Source organism: Belonocnema kinseyi, chromosome 3 (assembly GCF_010883055.1).
Source record: "Belonocnema kinseyi isolate 2016_QV_RU_SX_M_011 chromosome 3, B_treatae_v1, whole genome shotgun sequence".
Taxonomy (NCBI): domain Eukaryota; kingdom Metazoa; phylum Arthropoda; class Insecta; order Hymenoptera; family Cynipidae; genus Belonocnema; species Belonocnema kinseyi.
In genome coordinates, this window is record NC_046659.1 from 155283073 (window position 1) to 155298274 (window position 15202).

Sequence of the window (15202 nt, forward strand, 5' to 3'; positions counted from 1 at the left end):
TTTAATTCTAGTAATCAAATGAAATATTATCTTCCACTGAAGAAATAAGAATTTATGTAAACACAATGCCATTTTCATCTAAATAAATGCTCCATTGCTAAGATATATACCTGGTTTAAATAAAAACTACTTCTGTTAAAGAATATTTTCTTGATGCTAAGAAATAGGATTCAAGTAAATGCATTTACTTGGTGCTAAGAATTATTTTTTTCAGTGTATGAAATACAATACATTTTCTTTCAATTCATCTGCCGTGAAGGACAACATGTATAAAAAATTTTTAAATAAATTTTTATTAAAAAAAATTCTAACTAAGGATTGTAAAAAAAATGAAGCACAAATTTCAGAGGAAAATATGATATATTTTCGGCTTATAGGCACCGTACTGCTCAGTTTAGTTTACAATATTTACATATCACTTACAACTTAATGCGATTTCGTACAATAATATTCGAACTTTATACTATGAACGTCACACTTGCGTTGTACATTAATATAAATAGATAATTGAGTATGTCTAGTATGTAGATGGAATTCTAGGTACGTATGTATAAGTTTTTTTTGTTTTCTGTCTGAGATTTTATTACGGTAAATTGATAAAACTTAAGTAAGGGAGGGTAGCAATGCAATGCAATGCAAAAAAAAAACATATTTATTTAGACATGACATCATAAAACTCTTTCGACTATTATTTGTGCTGAATACTTGAATTACGTAATTGATTTCTCCTAGACAATATACAGAGCGCGTTTTTAAATAAAAAGAGGATTAAAATATAACAGAATTTTTTCCACAAATGCGGATTCTTTGGTCGGTTGGCATCAGCACCGGTCAGTCTTCGGGTTTATACACTCACAACTCCAAAGATAATTTTTATCCGAAAATGAATTTAAACTTTATGATAAAAAATATCTTCTGGATTTACTGTGTGTCAATTATTTACACGATGTCTTGATACTATTCATAGCAAAGTATGTCATTTACACCTCTCGGATATATTTTTATCATATATTATTATTTACACTAGAAAAATTACTATCCCTTATGTACAGAGGAAACTCGAATTTTCTTCATTTATTATTGATACAATTTTTTTGAAACAAAAGTTCTTCAGTTTTCGTCACGCACATCATAGGTCAACTCGCGTCCAGCGTGAGTTGTCACATTTTTTTAATTTTTTATTTTGAATGGATGATACAAATCGGCACTATAATCTTCATTTGTCACATTTCCATTTAAAGTGGTCTGCACTTAACCTTAAAACTCAAACTTATATTACTTGATGCAATCAATAAATATTTTTTCTATTTTTTTTTAATGTGTTTTCAAGCTTCTAGGATTTCTATAATCGAAGAACGCGTTTTTCGTTCTCAATCAAAAAATTCCGATATCCATTCAACTTTTGTGAGGAAAAGGGTAATAAAGTGAAATGGAAGGCAATAAAGAGCCGTAAACTCTGACAAAAGGAAACCCGTGAGATTTCCTCTTCCTGAGAAGGCCCTAAGAACTTTGAATGAACGAACCGCCAATCTCAAGGGTCTCTTTTCAGATTTTCCTGAATATTCTTTTACCAGTTCAGAAAATAAGTTCAAGAAAATTTCAGAAGAGCATTTTACTCCGTTTTTTTCGATCAGGAGACCACATCCCCTATTTCTACTCCCGAGGATCAATTTTCAAATCGACCCAAAGTTTTCGAGGTTCTCAAACTCAGCCGGATTGTCACATCCGGAAAGTTTCTTCTGTCAGTAATTTCAATTTCTGAGTGCTACATGGGCACTTCCACTGACTGTCAGTGCACAAATTGCCGATGAGCTTCATGATGATGTGCATGCAGTGGTATAGAATTTGCTGGTACAGGCGTTTGTGAATGCATTTGTATGGAATTAGGACTATACTGATGGGAGTCGACAATGACACTGGTGTAGCCAGGACTCTCAATATGCTCCACATGATGGGCTCTTCGTTTGCTCGGATGTCCTGAGTGATGAGGATAGGTTTCATAGTGAGGAAGATTGGCATTGGTGGTAGCATAAGTGGAATTATTGTTGCTGATGTTGCAGTTTGGAAACATGACAGCATTGCTTTCTAAATTAGCCGAGGAAGAGGGTTCCAAAATATGATGCTGGTGTCCTGGATGATACGCTGGGAAAGAATTGACTGTCCTGAGTCCATCCACCATCAAATTAACACCCAGGGGACTTGCTTGATGACTTTCTGATGCATCCGAACTTTCGCAGGAACTGGAACAGGCTGAGTAGGGCCTCTTTCTGGGATTTTGAGGACTCTGTTGATGGGTGTTCATTATTGAGGTTGAGGTGTGGTGGACAACTTGTTGTTGATGCTGATGATGATGGTGCTGAATTGCAGTGATGTGATCAGGCTGACCGTACTCATAGTGGAAGAGTTCTGATGCATAGAAGACACCATCCTCATGTGGAGTGCAGGCTTGAGCAGTATAAGGAGACTGAATATAATGTGCCTGATTGGAGGTGTTGAGATACTCCAAACTGGCATAACCAGAATCTGGATATTCAGAGTCTGTTCTGCTGCGATAGGATGGACTCAGACTATGATCGTCATGACCATTTGTACTGGCTTTTCCTGGTGTTGATGCTGAGAGTGGTGTGCTTGGTGGATTACCGGGAATGGAATTGTTCATCTTCTGATCTGTGTTGAGAACTAGATCTGGTTCTTCCGGTTCAGACAGAACGAAATTCACCGACACGATGCATTGTGGTCTAGAGCTTCTTTGGTTGTTCACTATCGTGATATAGGATTGCATCCAAACCCAACCACCAGACCTTGTCAGGAACCTGTAGTACCTGGTTGTCACTTGGCTCTTCACTAGAACTGAAGAAACAGATTTTTCGTTAATGATTTTGGTTCAGGAAGTCTTATTAAATGATAATATCTAACTTTTCCCCTTTTTGGGAGAATAACACTGGCTGATGATACTTAAAGATAGCGTCTGCCACGAAGTGCTTCGAGCACAAACTAGCTGACACTGCTAAATACGAACAGGTTCTCATTTGGGAAAAAAAAACCCTTTGAACTTTCCTTTACTCTATTAGAGCTTCACTTTGATGCCTGGAGAGCAAGTACTTATTTTTTCTCACCTTTTCGTATTAGAGATGTGCAAGCACATATACATATAAATATTCATATACACCTGTAGACACGTGCATGCCGTATTATATACAGCAGGGTGTGTATTATTGATTGAACAATGCTGCTACGGCGCGATGTGAAAAGGGGGTGTTAAAAGAGGGGAAGGGGTGGAGTGAGGCGGAGGCTCTTGGAGAGTATGTGTTTGGGTGGATGTGTGTGTGTACATGTGAGAGAGAGAATGAGAAAGCGTAGCCTGTTACTGCTATCACTGTTTGAACAGACTTGCAGTTTCACGAACGTAACTCGAAGGGAACCTGACATAATGCCACTAATGCTGTACCAGTATACCCACCCGCTGAGATTTTACTTCCTTTTAAATATCTTTTTCACACTCTTTAGCGTTATTTTTCTCAGTGCAGATGGCAGTTAAAAATGTTCCCGTAGGAAAAAATATTACAGAAAGGCCTGTAATAAATTTCATATCATTATAAGAAAACCACTACCCAGCTTTTACATCAAATTTACGAGATTTCAAATAATGTGCAAGATTTTCAATATTCCTGAATCCAATATTACAATATTCATTTTTTTTTTTAATTGGAATTATTTTGATAATTTATGAGATATTATGGTTTTTCTTTATGTCTATACTGATTTTCCTATATAATATTTTTCGTAAGAGTTATTTTAAATACTCAACCATTGTTTAAGTGTAAGCACGTTAGACATTTCAGCATTGAAATTCCAAGCTTGTTTTAAATCCCGAACATAAACGTATTAATATAGTACTTACGTAGTTTGTGAGCATACTCCAGATCTCGAACGTCACTCGCGTGGATATAATTGTACAGTGTTTTGTCAATAAGGTCTGCAGGTTCGTATCCGGTCAATTTTGGAACGCTGAAATTACAAAAATATTCAATTTTAGTTTTACAATGGAAAATAAAAAAAAAGTTACAAAAAATTAACTTGAGAAAAATCGGAAAGTTAATTAAAGTAAAGTGGAATCTCTCATCATTAGGAATGAGTGATCTCGACTCGATTATTTATTAAGTGATTATTTTTCTTTCCTCTTTTTTATTTTTGTCCGAAAATTTTATCTGTTTTTTTTTCTCCAGATTACAATAGGATTTTTGGTTTTTGTTTAGTCGTTGTGATCCAAATTTGGCCGTTGGATTCTTGTTTTATTTAACAGGATTTTGCATTAACCGATTTTTGAAAATCGATTTTTTGATAATCGATTTTAAAAAATCGATTCTGTTTTTTCGAGAAATGCCCATCCTCTGCTTAGTAAATTTGTAAACACTGTTTTTAAAAAAACTGCCAGAGATTATATTTTTAAAAGATTTTTCAAAAACACAAAAATTAATTGAATTTTCTAATTGTCTAGAGTTGTTAAACCGTTTGAAAATTTTATATATTGCAAAATATCTCTCAATCTTTAAAATATTCCACATGACGTTTCCCAGCATGCATTCGTGGACATTTTATCTGCCTTCAGCAGTAAAAAAACGACTCCTGGTAATACGAAACTGATTTTAATGGGTGGAACTAACCCTGCCCTTTCTTTATGCTTCTCTATCGAAATATTAATGGCGTAATGTGACACTCAGCTTTAAATAACCGAAATTTTATAATTTATGAATTCTTTAAATAAAAATAAAAGCGGCCATAAGACAGGGAAACCCTGAAAATCAGGGCATTTCATTCTGGATAAAAATTAACTAATTGGTTAAACTTGAATTTCCTTGTTAAAAATTCAGTTTTTAGGTTAAACATTGATCATTTTAGTTCAAAACTTTACTGTTTTGTAGAAAAGTCGTTTTTTTCTATTGAAAATTAATTTTTTCTAACTGAAATTTGTCTTTTCGGTTTTAAAATTCATTTCGTTTAGTAGAAGCTTAATCCTACTTCGCACCAAATAAATTTTTTTTATTACTAAAAATGTTGCTGATTGGAAAAAATTATTCTGATTTAGTTAAACATTCAAATATTTTGTTGAGAATTCGTTTTTTCGGTCAAATTTAACTGTTTTATATTTAAAATAAAAAGTTTTTTTTCTGAAATGTGTGTTTTCATTAATTAATTGTTTTAATTGCAAATTTGACCATATTTGTGAAAATGCAACTATTTGTTGAAAATTATTATTTTCTTATCTGTATTTGTTCATAATTCATTATTTAGGTTTCACTACTTATTTTTGGTATTAAAAATTAATTTTTTTACTCGGAATTTAAGTTTTCCATTTTTTAAAAATATTTATCTTATTAAGATGAAATGTCAACTACTTGTTTGGAAATTCATGTATTTTGTTAATTTTTTCTTTTAGTTGTAAAACTCATTTAAATTCATTGCAAATTTATATTTTTGGCTTTGAAAATTCAAAGATTTAAATATTTTGTCGAAAATTTAATTATTTTGTTTAAAATTAGTTTTTTTTTGTTTGAACTATCGACAACTAAATTTTACGCTGAGAATTCACCTTTTTGGTGAAAATTAAACTGTTTCTAAAAAAAATACAATTATTTGGTTGAAAATGCAACTGTTTTTTATTGAAGTTAATTCTTTTTTATTTTAAAAAGTTCGACAATTTGGTTAAAAGTTGAACTATTTTCTTGAAGATTCAACTATTTGGTCGTAAATGATATTTTTTTAATGAAAATTAATTTTTTATGGTAGAAAAGTAAGTTTTTCGTAGCAATAAATAGATTTGAAAATTTTTTAATATAACCTAAAATATTTTAAATCTATCTATAGAAGATTAAACGCTTGTCTTTGAATACTAATAATCAGTCAAAATGAAAAATTAGTCAGGGAAGAGTTATGTAATTTTGAAAATGAATTCATTCGAATACCATATAATATATTGTTATTAGGAAGAGAAGTTCCTTGTGTTTTTAAAGTTAAATTTTGCTTTATAATACAAAATTTCGAAGTAACGACGCATACCTTGAATCGAGGAAAATTAGCTTCAAATCGAGAGAAGCCCGGAACATAAACATGTTATTGTGCAGCTTTATTTCCGTGATTGCACTAGGCGGCAGTGAATGACCGACAGCCACTAAACCAACGTTGTGGATTTCGCAACTGTCTTCATATTCGGATCCTGGGACTCCACTCAAACTGCATTGCTTCACTTTGAGGTAGCCCGAACAGTGAATGACCTGAAACACAACACACCGGAAATGTTTTATTTTTATGCGTTCACACCATGCAAATGCAAACAAAAAAATACAAAAAATCGACAGAACACTCAAAAACCCTTCTTTAATCCTGCAGACCTAGCTGAATATGATTGCTCTTTAGAAAAATTATTTGTATTTATTATTAGGAGCCATTCACAAAATACGTGGTACATTTTTCAGAAAATTAAAAATGTGTTTATTCTTTAGAACTCAATAGAACTCTTTTTGAAGCTTCCTTTTTAGTTCATTGATATCTGACATATGGTATAACATTAATTCTAAGCTAGCGAGGATTGCAATAAACAGAGAAAAGAAAGTGCTACGAAAACATAATTTACAAATTCTAAGTAAGTCATGACGTTGTGGGTTATATTTCTTTTACCAAAATTCTTGGGGACAACAAGTATGAAGTTATAGAGAGTCTGTAAGTAAAAGAAGAAGGCTAACGCAAAATAAAATAGAATTAACATATAGACGAAGCAACTCTAACTAATCAATGCATAAATGAAACCATATCTTTATTGTTAGGCAAATAGATTTTAAAAACGGTTTAAGTTATCAAGTTTTTTTTATTTAAATACCTGTTAAAATTTTAATGAAATAACAATCATTCCCATAGCATAATGTACCATGCTACACTGCACGAAATTATGTAAGCCATAAGGCACAGAAAATGCTTCAAGACTCATATCAATAATTACATTAGTTTTCTCTTATTGAAAGCAAAATTTATTTATGAAAACGTCTGAAGAAGGCATTTAAAAATATAATATCTTATAGAAACTGTATTTTACTATAAAGCCTAATGTGTCAATGTTATAAGAACCACGTTTAGGGATCGCTTTAGGGTGCTAGGTTGTTGGACTCTGTTACATACCAAATTGATACCTTCAAATTTAGTGTGTTATTTTACGTAAATATTTATAAGCTTAGTTTAAGAGAAGGATTAACAATTTGGGAATATTTGTGAATACGCAATGAACACTTGGAATATGTGGGAATATTTGATAATGCTCAAGAACAGTTGGGAATATCTAAGTAAAAATAATTCGACTTGGCGAAGTTCTATAGTACCCCCCCCCCCCCACACACACACCAAGAAATGGTCATCCGAGGATTATTACTAATCCGGTTTAAATTTTACAGAATGCTTATATTATTTATGTTCGTCATATTTATTTGTTATGTTCTAATAAGTTTTTTTAAAAATAATTATGTTATTTAAATGGCTAATCTAAAAATGTTGTCCATATTTTTCTTATCTTCAACTAGTAGAAAATGATTTTAAATCTTTTTTGGAAAATTTGATATACCTGTCTTTGAGATCGACAGGTTTCAAATTTCGAAATTGTAAATCATTTATTATTGATACAAAATTAAATGTTTTATCGGTTGTAAAATGTTAATCCTTAACAGATGTCAACTGTTTGGTTCCAACCTATCTACCTGTGTGCTGCCGATGGGGACCATAGTGTATAGAGGTCGAAGTATAATCCATAAAATCTACAAACGAAAACTTTTATAATGTTGACCCTGGCAAATTTTAAAGCCTCAATTCGAAATATTGTTACTCGGAAATCTTCGAAATAATTAGATAGATTAAATAATTCTCAATATTGCTACCACTATTGTATGCGATCTATCTCTTAATGGTTTGTTGATTGCAAACGTAATTTCAAATTCTTTATTACAACTATAGTTTTTTACTAATTCAGATTTTCGAAATTTTCCGTAAAAGAGACAACTTGATGATTTTCGTGACAGACAATAACTAATTTGAATCCACCCTCTGAACTGAAAAAGTGTGAAGAGTTGAAACAATCGGGGATGAAATGTATTCATTGCATAATTCGAGTGAGTGCAATGCAGCTCCTAAGTGCGACACTTCGCAACAAAGTACGTAGCAAATTAACAATTCCTCTGTTATTGAATAGTCAATGAAGAAATTGAGAAAAAGAAGCTGCACTTTCAAAGTCGGGTTCCTGAGGGTGCAATTTGTGAATCAAATAGGCTCTTCTCTTCCGCGAATTGCGGTGCAACAGACGCATTTATAAATATTTATTAGTCCTTATGCAATTCCGGTGCATCAGAGCCTTTTAAACCGATTCAGTCAACTTCAAAAAACAATTGCAAGCCTCAAGACTCTTTTGAGAAATTCAAAATAATGTCAATGGTAATATAAATTTTCATGTTCAAAATAACGTATTGTTTGAACGGCCCCTAAGGGTTGGAGAACATTCGCTTGATTTCACTCTGAAAATCTGGATCCTCATAATTCGAGGGAGGATTCGTAAAAGCAGATTGGAGTTTTACGTTTGCAGCAAAATAGTATAGTAAATTGAGGATGAGCACGAGTTTGTGTGAAGGAGGACAAATAGGGTGGAAAAGCCAACTACGTTTCGCCTTTGTACACTAAGTGTCATACAAAAACTACCTACACCCCTCAGCTTGGTTAACAGCTTATAGGGGTTGCATTCATGACTTCGCTCAACGCCATTGGGGTCTTCTCTGCCCGATTTCGTCGAGGACCCCGGACGTCCCGGTCATCATGGGCTCAATGTGGCCTGAACGATCTATTTGCCAAACATTTCTTTTTTCGAGAGGGTGCTGACTTTTACCGGCAAGTGCCAAATCCAAAGCTTCATTGCAGGTATTCCCGATTCTGGGGCATATGGACACCAATTTCTTATAAAATTAATCCAATTTCGAATTCGGACACGGATTATTTATTGATCGTAAATGTCGGATGAAGCATATTACCATAATTCTAATCTTTCCAGGTCCACTTTAATCTTATGATGTAGATAGGGCATTGACATTGCAAATAATTTCTAATTTCTTAGAATTAACAATTGTAGGCTTCGAACTCACGTCACTATGCCCAATTTTGTTTTTAACAATGAAAGTATTTTGCTACTAATTAACAGAAATTAGTACTTTGCATTTTTTTAAACAATCAGCTCGGAATTCCTAATATTTTTACTACAAATATTTCATTTTTAACAAAACTGATGAAATTAAAAAAAATATTTCAATTTTTAACGAAGAAGAGGAATTACAACCAAAGACGATTTTTTAACAAAATAGACATATTTTTAAACCAAATAGTTGAATTTTAACTCAAAAATATCAATTTTCAACAAGAAATGGAATAGTTAACTTCCAGTTTGAAAAATTGATTGAAATTATAATTAAAAATTGAATAGTTAAATTTTCATTTAAAAAGATTGATTTCTAACCAAAGAGATACATTTTTTAACTAATTGTAAAATTATGGAATGTTCAACTAGATTAGGTAAAATTTTCAATTTGAAAATGACTTTTCAACAAAAAAGACTAATGTTCCACAAAAAACATCAGTTTTCAACTAAAAAAATATTTTGAATTAAAAATTAAATTGTCAAACAAAAAAAGGTCTTTCTAATAAAAAATTAATTTTTAGCTGAAAAATATAAATTTTCAAACATAAATTAAAGTTAAATTTCAGTTACAAAAAAATCATTTTCAACCAAAGAAATGAATTTCCAATTGAAATGACTGAATATTTAACTAATTAAGCAGTTAAATTTTCAGTGTAAAAAAAAATTTTAACCAAAAAATGTTATTTTCAACCTAAAGAACGATTTTTTAATTTTAAAACAAAAGTTGTATAGTCCAAATTTCAGTTAAAAAACAAACGATTTGTCAACAAAGACAAAACGTATTTTTAACAAGAAATTTTAAAACGAAAATTAAATAGTTAAATTTCGAGTTTAAAAAATTCATTTCAACCCAAGAGATGGCTTTTCAACTAAAATTATGAATTATTTAACTAGATTCATTTAATTTTTAATTTTAAAATTTACCCGCAACAAAAAACCAATGATCAAAAATATATTTTTTCAACAAAATAGTTCATTTTTCAATTTAAAAATTAATTTTCAATATAAAAAATCTTAATAAATAGTTTTATTTTCTGCCAAAGTGATAAATCTTCAAATATAATAGTTAAATTCTTAAAGAAAAAGATGATTTCTCAAACAAAAGTAATAAATTTCTACCTGAAAAGACGAATTTTCAACAAAAAATATGAATTTTTAATTTAAACTATAGATTTTTAATAAAACATTAAGTAGATCGCTTTTATCTTTAAATCTGTTACAAATCATTAAAATAGCTTGAAATCCTTTGAAAGAATTTATATTCTTATGAAATCCCTGATATCTTCAAATGTCCATTAAAATCCCCTGATCGAAGTTTCGTAAAAAAAAATTTAATGTTTCGAAATTTCATAAATCTGTTAAAATCCCTTTCAATTTTATCTAATAAGCGGAAATCCTTTGAAATACCCTAAAACTTTGGTAAGAATTTGGAACCTTTTGAAATCCCGGAAAAGCATGAGAAATTTCGTTAAATTGCATAAGAATGCTGTACACCAAAATTTTGCTTTCAATCCAATGTCTGGGAATGAGATCAAATAGCCTTGGTCGTTAATTCGGGGGGCTCAAAACGTAAACAGTCAGGGCCGCTTGAACCGTTTCTAATGAACGGTTCATTTCTAATGAAAACCGTTTCCAATGTACGGTTCGTTTCCAATGAAAACCGTTTCCAATTCCTTGAAACGTTTTTAAATCGTTTTTAAGTCACTAACAAATTTTAAAATCTTTTGAATTCTCGTTCAGAAAAAAATGGATACATTGCTGCTATGCTAAGTGAGAAATACCACTTATATATTTTTTTTATAACTTGTACTTTGAGAGAAAATGAATGAAAAAGAATAATATGAAAAATAGCGGCTAAGTTTTTTTTAATTTATAAATTGGGGGGGGGGGTAAGACTTAGAAAAAACTAGTTATTAAATGAGCACCCTAGCACTTTAGAATCCATATACTGTAATTTCAAATTCAATAAAAGATATTTCAGTACAAGTTTTGTAATTTCGTTTTGCCCCGATATTTGAAAGCAATATTTTCCAATAGAAAATGATATTTCAGGGATGTTTACATTTGTAATGATGAAAATGATATTTGTTTGAAAAATGGGAAGTTGAATTCGTAGTGTTTGTGTGAGGGTGGTGAATTTGAGCGGTACGGTTGATACCTGGTGGCCGGTTTGTTCTCGACTCGCGCGTGACCAGAACAATGCAACCCCTACTTAGCCCTGAGCATCCGCTTATCTCTCACTTAACATTCAGATTTTTATTCGCTTTTATGATTTCCTGTGTGAGGAGCCAACATTGCCTCGATCTTCGATCGCCTCTTTTTCTAAAGCCTTTGCACCTCTTCTCTTTGCCGTCGATATTGCGGCTGGCGGCATTACAGAAGCTATAATAAATCCATAATCGGTTTCCGCTTTCATGTTCCTCAAAATTGATTTTGGCTTCCCTTTGCCCGAAGCGGCGCTTTTTGACTTCTCGTTTTTATTCATTTTCAGCTACCGAGTACCACAAATAAAATCGAGCCAAAGGTGGTGCCCTCGAGAAAGGATTTTGTGGACTACCGCAGATTTGGAAGCCAAATTGGTCAATAATTTGTTTTTTTATTCTTTATTTTATGGCGAGAGAATTGAAAAAAGGTACTAAAAAATAATCAATATATTCAAATCCTTTTGAGTTATTGTACATTAATTTTATAACAATAAAAGAGTCATTAATTGCCGGTACCTCGGCTAAAATGGCCCTGCCGCAAAAAGTAATTTAAAAAATTGTAAATTGAATTTTAACAATTACCTTCCATCCTTGATTGGTGAGCCCAGCATTTCTTTTGGCGAGAACGCACTTCATTCTGATAAAAAAAGCCCTCTCGATTTCGATATCACCTCTTGCATTGGGCGGAGGAAGAGCAGAACTTGGGATGATACCAGGTCCGTAACCTGGGGCTTGTGGTAAAACTGGTAAGCTCAAGATAGCAGCCATTTCATCACGATCTCCTTCATGGATGTATTCGAAAATACTGTTTCCGGTTAATTCCACCTGTGGCGATAAATAGAAACAAAATTTAATAAAGAAATAAGCAAAGGGGGAAATTTCATTGTTTAAAAAATATTTAATGGATTCAAAGATGGTGGAAGATGATTAAAACTTTAAAGTTTTTTCTAAAATAAATCCAGTAAATTTTTTATTTAATAAATGAGGGGATATCTCCGACCTGGGATAATCCTAAATGCACGCTCGCTGTTTCACTGATGTACATGATTTTTCCGTCAGGTGCTACGACGAAGATAAATCCGTCCAGTGTCTGAAATCAGAAACAATTTATTTTTAAAGGCTGCAAATTTTGAATCATTAAGAATTATTATAGCCTATTATAAAAATTAACTTAGTTGTTGATAAAGTTTGTGTTCAAAAATTTGTTTATCCAATAAAAATTGATATTTTTAATGAAATCTTACTTGTAGAAGATGTGAACCTAATTCCTTCATATTCGTTTCACGAGGAGGTGGTGCTGCTCCCCATTCGTCGCCCAAGCCTAAAAAATATAAAAATTTAAATTATAGATAATTATTATTCCAAGATATAAAAAATTAATTTTTACTCTCCGCCTTGTATAAGAAAATGATCAAAATGAATTTTTTTTACCCAAGTGAAAATAATAATGGTTTCTTACATTTTCTCCTTTTAAAACATAATTATGTATAAATTTACATTATAAATATTTGGAATTAAATTACAGTTAAATAATACAAATATGATCAATAATTCCAAATTACTAAAATTATTAAATTCCCGAAATATATTTTGAGTTTATAATCAACATTTATATTATAATTTTTATATCTAAAGATTCTAAAGCGACGTTTTATTCTTGCGTTGCAATTTAATGAAGATTTTTGTTTAATTTACATATTGAAAGATGCACCGAAAATAAAATCCTATCTGGAATGATACTTGCATCAACCTTCTATTTTAATTTGACACTCTTACACGTTACTCGTGTGTTTCGCACTCGACGTGTAACTAAGCCGAAGTATTCCGTGTCCATGCATTTATTATCTTTCTCACTCAACTTCTGTATTACAAAAGCGCATTTTAAGCTCAAAATTTAAAAAAAAATCTTATTAGTAAATCTTTTGCAGATTTTATATTATTCCAGCTTGATAATGAAAAAAAAATAAAATAAAAAAATTAAGTCTTAAAAATAATATCGATCATAAAATACATCAACATGTTTCAAATGCAATTTTTTCTGCTAGTATACCACCAAATTTGAATTTTTTTTATCACTAACCAATAGCTATGAAGAAAATTTTCACTTTTTTTTAAATTAAAAATTGGATTTTCAATCGCCGTCCAAATTTGAGAAAAAAATGTTCTTACTCGATTAAAACTTCTTGTATCGATTCAGGAACTTAATACCTAGAAATTAAATTCACTTTTTTGTTTATTGAAAATTGCTTTTTTTTATCATCGTCCAAAATGGGAAAAACGTGTGCCTAAAACTGAAAAAATAATTTCTCCCAAAATTTTCTCCAAACGAATTCCAGAATTTGATTAATTTTTTTGACTGAAAAATGTTTCTTGTTTTTAAATTAAACTGTTTTGTTAAAAATTTCTCTTCTTTGTTAAAATTTCATCTTTTTAGTTGGAAATTTTATATTTCTTGGTAATAAATGCAACTGTTTGGTTGAAAATCTAACAATTTTATTTAAAACTTGCACTTTTTTATTAAGAGTTCAACTGTTTTGTAGAAAATTCAACAATTTGGTAGAAATTTTGCTTTCTTCCTGATTGGAAAATCTTTCTCCATTGAAAATTCAACTCTTTTGGTGGAAATTAAATTTTTTGTGTGTCAAAAATGTAACTGTTAGTTTGAAAATTAATCTTTGTTTGTTGAGGATAGAACACTGATTGAGAATTCTTTGTTTTTTGTTTAAAACTTATTTTTTGGTAGAAAATTTAACTTTTTTATTTTTGGTTCTAAATTTCTCTTTAGTTGAAAATTCAACTCAATTGTAGAAATAGTTTTTTTTTGAAAAATTGAATCTTTTTTTGTAAAAAATTAATCTTGGTTGAAAATTCATCTTTTGAGTTGAAAATTAAAAGCGCTATTTAATTTTTTGTTTAAATTAAAAATTTGCTTTTTGAAAAAAATTTGCCTTTCCTGTAAAATTGTAAAAATGTATGTTGAGCCTTTATGACATGCTACCTTTCAACTGTCAATCGATATCTGTTTATATTTCGAATAAAAAAGCGATCGCTTGTTGTCGATGCACTTCTATGACGAGATATGAATCTATTTGTTAGGTATTGGTTTGGTGGCCTATTCCTTTTGCGAATGAATGGCAGTGGTCGGTTTAGATGTTATGGTTTGTCACGTATTCCAGGGCACACTCATTTTTGTCAACTTGTGCTCACCAGCTACCCTAGAGAAACTATTTCTCCATCACGTCAATCAAAAAATTGGCATATCGAAAATCTCATTCATCGACGAGTTCGAGTTTTCAATTCCATTCAAATTCGAGAATTTAAGTTTAGAAAAAGAGGAGAGCTTCAAAAGTTACCGAAAGGGAATATTTTCTCCGCAGCTATGCAGATTCGATTGATACAAAAATTAGATCAATGCTGCGATATATCTGGCTCAAAGGACCAATCCGATACATAAATAAAGATCATTCATAAATCGGAAATTTATTTTACTATAGAATCATCGATCGCGATTTGAGAAGAAAACCAATTTTAATCAAATAAAATTTGGGAATATTTCAGATGTGTCGAATCAAAACTTTAACAAAGAAGTTCCTTTTCAACCAAATAGTTACATTTATAACAAAAGATATGAATTTCCAAATAAAATTATGCATTTTCAATCAAAAAATTAATTTAGAACAAAGTGGTTCGGACATGTTGAGAGAATGCCAAATGAACGACTAACGAAACAAGTGTATCAAGGTAAAGTAAATGGCAGCGTGCCCAGAGGTAGACCGCGGAAAGA

At 31.2% G+C, this 15202-nt stretch overlaps 1 protein-coding gene across 2 annotated transcripts in view; it reads right to left on the bottom strand.

The window, feature by feature from the left end:
* Positions 1 to 1307: 1307 nt before the first annotated feature.
* LOC117170196 (single-minded homolog 2) overlaps positions 1308 to 15202 on the bottom strand; it is a 101017-nt gene continuing 87122 nt past the window's right edge. For both annotated transcript variants that reach the window (XM_033356788.1, XM_033356787.1), the window contains exons 3-8: positions 12663 to 12739; positions 12419 to 12508; positions 12001 to 12243; positions 6058 to 6272; positions 3902 to 4008; positions 1308 to 2850 (exon numbers count right to left, since the gene is read on the bottom strand). In XM_033356788.1, the coding sequence (XP_033212679.1) occupies positions 1790 to 2850; positions 3902 to 4008; positions 6058 to 6272; positions 12001 to 12243; positions 12419 to 12508; positions 12663 to 12739 (1793 nt within the window). In that variant the 3' untranslated portion in view covers positions 1308 to 1789. The remainder of the gene's footprint in view (positions 2851 to 3901; positions 4009 to 6057; positions 6273 to 12000; positions 12244 to 12418; positions 12509 to 12662; positions 12740 to 15202) is intronic.